The sequence below is a fragment of the Alexandromys fortis genome, unplaced genomic scaffold (assembly GCF_014885135.2).
Source record: "Alexandromys fortis isolate MF-2015 unplaced genomic scaffold, M_Fortis_MF-2015_v1.1 scaffold_9, whole genome shotgun sequence".
In the NCBI taxonomy this organism is placed as follows: domain Eukaryota; kingdom Metazoa; phylum Chordata; class Mammalia; order Rodentia; family Cricetidae; genus Alexandromys; species Alexandromys fortis.
The window spans coordinates 1,231,590-1,238,843 of NW_026067892.1; the positions used below are offsets into that span (position 1 = coordinate 1,231,590).

The 7,254-nt window shown below is 44.8% G+C and overlaps 1 protein-coding gene across 1 annotated transcript in view; it reads left to right on the plus strand.

Moving 5' to 3' along the window:
- The first annotated feature begins 204 nt into the window (after positions 1–204).
- Snrpc (small nuclear ribonucleoprotein polypeptide C) overlaps positions 205–7,254 on the plus strand; it is a 13,678-nt gene continuing 6,628 nt past the window's right edge. The window contains exons 1-4 of the mRNA XM_050141457.1: positions 205–412; positions 690–732; positions 2,307–2,415; positions 5,204–5,293. Coding sequence (XP_049997414.1) covers positions 405–412; positions 690–732; positions 2,307–2,415; positions 5,204–5,293 — 250 coding nt within the window. The 5' untranslated portion in view covers positions 205–404. The remainder of the gene's footprint in view (positions 413–689; positions 733–2,306; positions 2,416–5,203; positions 5,294–7,254) is intronic.

Sequence of the window (7,254 nt, forward strand, 5' to 3'; positions counted from 1 at the left end):
TTGTGCTATATCGCTTCATTTCCCCAGGCATAGGACTTTGATTTGATCTATTTCACTTTCCTGCTAATCAGGTCTCTGAGAATGAGAATGTATACCTGCTTTGTTTCTACCGTTTTCCCAGCACTTCCAGCAGAGCAGGGAACACAGGAGAGGATCTGCTTTTTGGAACCTGTTGAAAGAATGAAACACTGTATTTCCGAGAGCGAATAACCAATCAGGAGTAAGTGGGCGTGGATTGACCCTCATAGGCACCCATAGCACACTTCCTGGCTATCCTCTGCAAAGCCGATCTCCGTAGCGGAAGACCCGCCCTCGTTCTTCCGTCCGCCGACCGAGTCGGCGCGGGCTGTGTGCGTCATTTCCCGGCGGCGCGGAAGCGGGTAGCCAACGGCCTGCGGAGCAACATGCCTAAGTGAGTGCGGGCTGAGGCTGGCGCGTTGTGGTGGTGGGTCGGGGCTTCGTGAGCGCGGCCGGCGCTGGTTCGTGTGCTTGGAGGGGAGGGCGAGCGCCCCGGTGAGATCCGGGTGGGAAACGAGGCGTTCTTGTCCCCTTCCGAGTGGGCTCGGCCCCTCCCCTCGCGGCCCCGATCCTGTCCGAACGCTTTGTTTGACGCCTTAGCATCTGAGTTTGAGGGTGTTTGGCTTGTTTGGACATCTGCTAAGGGTTGTCATATTCTTTTGTCTTTTCAGGTTTTATTGTGACTACTGTGATACGTATCTTACCCATGATTCTGTAAGTGGCGCGTCTTTTCGTTGTCTTAAAACGGCTCGTATGCAATATAAGATTTTCTTTCTTTTAATTTATCTAGGTCCATGTATGTCCTTTATAGCTTGCTGGGAATTTTACCACAACTGTTCTTTGAAAGTAACTGGGAAGCGTGTTTTGTATTAACACCCTTGCAGTGTTTGTTGTGTGAAGGTAATTGCAGAGTGATAAAGCGTTAACAGGCTTGAGGATGAAAACATTTACATATGCATTTGCCTGTAATCTCAGTACTTGAGAGGCTGAACCAGGAAGATGGTGAATTCCAGGCTAGCTTAGCATACTCACCGAGGCCTTGTCCAGATAACTCTCCCCAAAACCCAGGAGTGTGCTCCTACAACTCATATATTTGATTATATCATTTTATTGAAAACTGTATTAGAATCACCAGGCAGTGGTGGCACATGCGTTTTAAACCAGACCTCGGGAGGCAGAAGACAGTGGATCTATGGGAGTTCAAGGCTAGCCTGGTCTACAGAGTGAGTTCCAGTTACACAGAGAAACCCTGTCTCGAAAAACAAACCAAATTTTTTTTTTTTTTTTTTTACTAAAATGGAAAGAAGTGTCTTCATGGTGGAACTGCAGCTCCAATCTCTGCTTCTGTGGGAATCTGTTAACTGTATGTCAGCAGCAATAATGGCTGCAGGCATCTAATGGAGTGCCGACTAGGGTAAGCTGCCATCGGTCACTCAGATGGTCCTGGCAAGGATAACAGCAACACAGCTAGCTGTGTTTAGTGGCTCATGCCCATTTCCCATCATTTGGGAGCCGAGATGGAGTCTTGTGAATTTAAGACTAGGGTGTGAGATCCTGTCTCAAAAAGCCAAACCAAAACAAACCCTTTAGCAACAACAAAATTTGGTGTTATGGTTTTAATAATTTCTCTGAGTGAAGATTATTTATTGGACCTGGCTGGCCTCGAACTTATTATGTAGGCCAGGCTATCCAGCTGTTCCTGATCCCTGGGTGCTGGAATTAAAGGCACGCGTCACTATAACCAGCTTAAAGTTCTGTGTTCTCGTAACAGTGTTGCTTAAGTGATTGAAGCTGCTATTTTCCAGTGTAGAGGCCTGAGGGCATTAAAATAGCACTATGATTTAGACCAGCGGCACGTGCACTTTTTCTAAATAGCAAATTGTGATTTAGATGTGTAAATATGGAATCTTTTTAACATGCAAGTACATCCTTGTAAAGAAAGCCTTAGACAGTAGGTAAACGAGTACTCCATTTGTTGGGGCAGATGTGGAGCCCAGTGGTATCTCAGCTGGCTAGAATGCAGAAGGCCTGAGTTCCGTTCCTAGTACTGAGTGGAGTGGAGGAAAGGATCTGTGTCTGTGCTCCAGTGCTCAAGAGCAAGTGATTGACTCATAGCCACATGTGCCTGCCTCCTCGGTAATATGTCTAGCAAAGATGTATACTGCAGGGCAGCGTTTGTCAAGGCTGCTTCAGCATCTTCGCCAGCCTACCAAAGGAGAGGCAAAGCGTTTCAGCTTTCTCATTTGGGGATTTTGTTTCTGTGTCTGATGTGAGCTTTTTGTTTGCAGCCATCTGTGAGAAAGACGCACTGCAGCGGTCGGAAGCACAAGGAGAACGTGAAAGACTACTACCAGAAATGGATGGAAGAGCAGGCCCAGAGCCTGATTGACAAAACAAGTACGGCCCAGTCTTTGTCTCCGTGATAGAACGGTCCCATTCCTTTTTATCCCATCTCTTTGTTTTCTACAGAAACAACTCTCTCTGTGTGATACATGGGGCTGTTTGCCTAAGTTGAAGGAGTGGAGTGGAAGGTCACTTATGTCCCAGGACTGTAATTCCTTAATATTCGTTATTGAGATAATCCATCAGAGAACAGTCACGTGCAGGCTGGTTAGGCTGGGACGTGGCTAGAGAAGATGGAGTTGCCTCTGATTTTCCTGTTAATGGCAACAAGATTTTGGAGCACATTTATGTGAACCTATATTTGAAAAGTCGCAATTCACCACTTTTTCTTTTAAAGCTTTATTTATTTTAATGCACATTGCTGTTTTCCCTACGTGTTTATCTGTGACGGTGTCAGTTCCCCTGGAACTGGAGTTGTGGACAGTTGTGAGCTGCTATGTCAGTGTTAGGACTTGAACCCACATCCTGGAAGAGCAGCCAGTGTTCTTAACCTCGGAGCTCTCTCCAGCCCCTGCAATCCACAATTTTGAGATTTTTCCCTAATAATTGGAAACCATAAGAGTGGGTTTAAGAGACTTTATTTGGCTTTCATAAATGTAGCTCTGGCAAAAAGAATTAATCAAAGTTGGGTGTGGTGGCTCAGGCCTTTAATTCTAACACTTGGGAAGCAGAGGCTGGCCTCGTCTGTAAAGTGAGCTCCATTACAGCAAGGGCTGCACAGAGGAACCCTGTCTGGAAAATGGAGAAGAAAAAGAAGAGCTTGTTATGTAGACCAGGCTAGCCATGAACTCACCAGAATCTGCCTGCCTCCTCCTCCTGAGTGCTGGAACTAAAGGCAGTTGTCTCCATGCCTGGCCCCTGCTCTTATCACCCTTGACATAGAGACAAGATCCTTTATCGAACCTGAAGCTTACCATTTCAGCTAGGCTGCCTGGCCAGTGAGCTGGAATCTGATTTTGTCTGTTTTTTATACAGGGGTTACAAGCATACTTGGCTGTGCCTGGCTTTAACTGGATTCCAGGAATTTGAACTTGAGTACTTGTGCCTAAGCAAGACCTGTAATGCACCGAACCATCTCTAGCCTTGTTTGGGTATTTTGGGACTGCTGGCAATCCTCTCTTCCTGGATTGGAGGTGATAATTCCAGCAATACCCTCATGCTCAGACTTTTGGGGCAGGGAGGCAGACTGTCAGGAACTCTGCACTCCTTACAGCCTGTTGTCCTGTATAGGAAGTGGGCAGTGCTGTCCTAACTGTAAGCCCTACAGGGAAAAATCTCTGGAGCGACACAGGCTGTAGTCATGGTCTAGCCTTCGCTGCATTGGTAGATGGAATGGATGCACCACGGCCATCTCTGATTTAGGCTTTGGCTTCCTGAGAGTGTGGCTTGTTTGTTTATTTTGGGTGGTTTCTTTGTTTTGTTTTTCGGGCTCTTTGTTTTGGTTCTTTGTTTGGAGACAGGATTTCTTTGTGTAGCCTTTGCTGTCCTGGAACAAGCTCTGTAGACCAGGCTAGCTTTGAACTCTTGAGCCTCCTGCCATCACCTCTCCAGTGCTGACCTGATACCTGATAGGCTTTTGCCAGTGTACTATTTGTTTGACTCTAATCAAGTCACATAGGTAATTTCCATTTCTTTCTTTCTTTTTTTTTTTGGTGTTTTTTTTTTTTAATTAAATATTTATTTATTATGCATACAATATTCTGTCTTTGTGTTTTTTTACAGGCCAGAAGAGGGCACCAGACCTCATTACAGATGGTTATGAGCCACCATGTGGTTGCTGGGAATTGAACTCAGGACCTCTGGAAGAGCAGGCAATGCTCTTAACCACTGAGCCATCTCTCCAGCCCCAGTTTTTGTTTTTTGAGACAAGGTTTCTCTATAGCTTTGATGCCTGTCCTGGAACTAGCTAGCTCTTGTAGACCAGGTTGGCCCAAACTCACAGAGATCCACCTATTTCTGCCTCCTGAGCGCTGGGATTAAAGGTGTGCGCCACCACCTCTCGGCTCGTTCTGTCTTTTTTTTTTGTTGTTGTTGTTGTTTGTTTTGTTTTTGACACAGGGTTTCTCTGTAGACCAGACTGGCCTCAAATTCACAGAGTGCTAGGATTAAAGGTGTGTGCCACTGCTGCCTGGACTACATAGTTTCCATTTTCTTCTGTTCTTCTTTTGCCTCTGTGGTCTAGTTGTGGTAGGCTTTTGTTAAGATGATAATCTCCTTCAGTGCAGTCTCTTGATTTTAGATATTTGTTTCTTCCTCATCTGGCTCAGTACCTTTGTTTCAGAAGAGGGAAGCAAGGAATGGACATTGTTTTTACTCAGGATGGGAAGAGACTTTTTCTAAAACCTGGCCTTTGGCCATGGATTGTGCATTTTTCAAATAAAACTAATGGCTTGAATTAGTTATAAACTAATTTTTTTTTAATGTAAAGACTTACCTCATTTTATTGCCTGTGTTGATCTCAGACTCCTGTGTTCAAGTACTCCAACTGCATCTCTTGAGTGCTGGGTTACAGGTGTGCACCAGCAGGCTTGGTAGCGCAGGTATTTTACCTATTGAAGTGAAGAGTACAAATAGCTATTAAATGATTAAATTATAAGAAAGCTTTGAGTACCTGAATTAGTAAACTGTTCCTTGCAGTTGTAACAGTTGAGTATCTCCATGGCTTAAAACTGTTGTGTCACATGTAACAATTTTAGAATAGAGTTCATTTCAAAGGAGGTGGTTACTTTAGTAAATGAGTTGCTGCATTTAATGCATCATTTTTTGTTTTCTTTATTTTAAGCGGCTGCATTTCAACAAGGAAAGATACCTCCAGCTCCATTCTCTGCTCCTCCTCCTGCAGGGGCCATGATCCCGCCTCCCCCGAGTCTCCGTAAGTTTGGAACTCTGTGTTAAAGTGTACAACTGCTCAGATTATCCTTTGATTAGTAGCTTGTCACATAGTTGGCTTCCAGAACTTGTTGACTGACTAGGTATTGACAGAATTTCAGTCCTACAGCTGTTCAGTCCCAATGAAATATACAGAGGCTTGGATCAGTTATAAACTGTTTGGCCTGTTAGCTCAAGCTTACAACTTAAATTAACCCATAATTCTTGTCTCTGTTTAGTCACATGGCTTGGTACCTTTTCAGTGCAGCGTTCTCATCTTGCTTCCTTTGCCTCTGGCTGATGACTGTGTCTCTGCCTCTCCTCTTCCCAGAGTTCTCCTAGTTTGGTTGCCCTGCCTATACTTCCTACTTGACTACTGACCAATCAGCGTTTTATTAAACCAATACAAGTGACAAATCTTTACAGTGTACAAGAGCATTATCCCACAGCATAGTTCACTAGTTGAGGAAAACAACCTTTTTTTTTTTTAAAAGATTTATTCATTATGTATACAACAGTCTGCCTCCATGTGTGCCTGCACACCAGAGGAGGGTGCCAGATCTCATTACAGATTGTTGTGAGCCACCCTGTGGTTGCTGGGAATCGAACTCAGGACCTCTGGAAGAGCAGCCAGTGCTCTTAACCACTGAGCCATCTCTCCAGCCCCCTGTATGTGTGTTCTTTGGCATATGTGTGGAGTTCAGAGGAAGGCTTGGAGGGCTGAGTCCTTGTTTGCTTCTTTGTGGATTGAGAAAAAGAGCAGCTTGTGCCCTTACCCCCTCAGCCATCTTCCTGGCCTTTAATTTCCGAGACAGTTTCTCTCTGGGACCTAGGGCTTGACAGTTAGGCAGGTGTGCTGGCCAGTGAGCCCAGGGACTCAGGTGTCTTTGCTTCCTCAGTGCTGGCTCCCAACTGCACAAACCCTGCTTGACTTTTCGTTGTGACTGAACTCAATTGTCTTTTTTTTTTTTTTTTTTTTTTTTTTTTCATTTTTTTGTTTTCCAAGGATTTCTCTGAGTAGCCCTGGCTGTCCTGGAACTCTCTCTGTAGATTAGGAAGACTTTAAACTCAGATCTGCCTACCTCTGGAGTGCTGGGTTAAAGGCATGAGCTACCAGTGCCCAGCTTTGAACTCAGTTCTTAATGCCTATATGGAAAGTACTTTTTGGACTAAAATTATCTACCTGGCTTTTAGTGGTATAAATTCTAAAATAGTTTCTGAAGTTAATAATTCTTTTTGTTTAGTTTCTGGGAGGTCAGTCTCTGTTGTTGTTTTGGTTTTTCGAAACAGAGTTTCTCTGTGGCTTTGGAGCTCTGTAGACCAGGCTGGCCCTGAACTCAAAGAGATCCGCCTGCCTCTGCCTTATGAATGCTGGGATTAAAGGCACCACCCCACCCCACTGCCCAGCTCTGGTTTTTCTTTTTTGAGACAGGGTTTTTCTGTGTGTAACCTGGCTGTTCTGGAACTCACTTTGTAGACCAGGCTAAACTCAAACTTAGAGACCCCACCTGTCTGTGCAGCTGGGTGCTGGGATTAAAGGTGTGTACTACACCAGTCTAGCAGTCTTAACATGTAGCACAGGCTGTAGTGAAGCTCAGTCCTCTCTGCCTCAGCCTCCCAAGCACTAGGACTGTTAGATGCTTGCCTTAGGGCTAACTTCCAGTTGAAATCTGGGACTTCCCAGGAATGGAAAGCTCAGAAGGAACCTGTGAGATGGATAGATACTACTAAACAAAGTAAATTCTGTGCCCCCGCCCCCCCCCCAAGCATGTCCTGGAACTAGCTCTTCTAGACCAAGGTGGCCTGGAACTCACAGAGATCCGCCTGCTTCTGCCTCCCCAAGCGTGCACCACCACTGGTATGAGCACAAGACCTAAATAGCTGATAAACTCAGTCTTCGCAATTTCTTTCTCTTCCTTCCTATTTATTTATTTATTTATTTATTTATTTATTTATTTATTTATT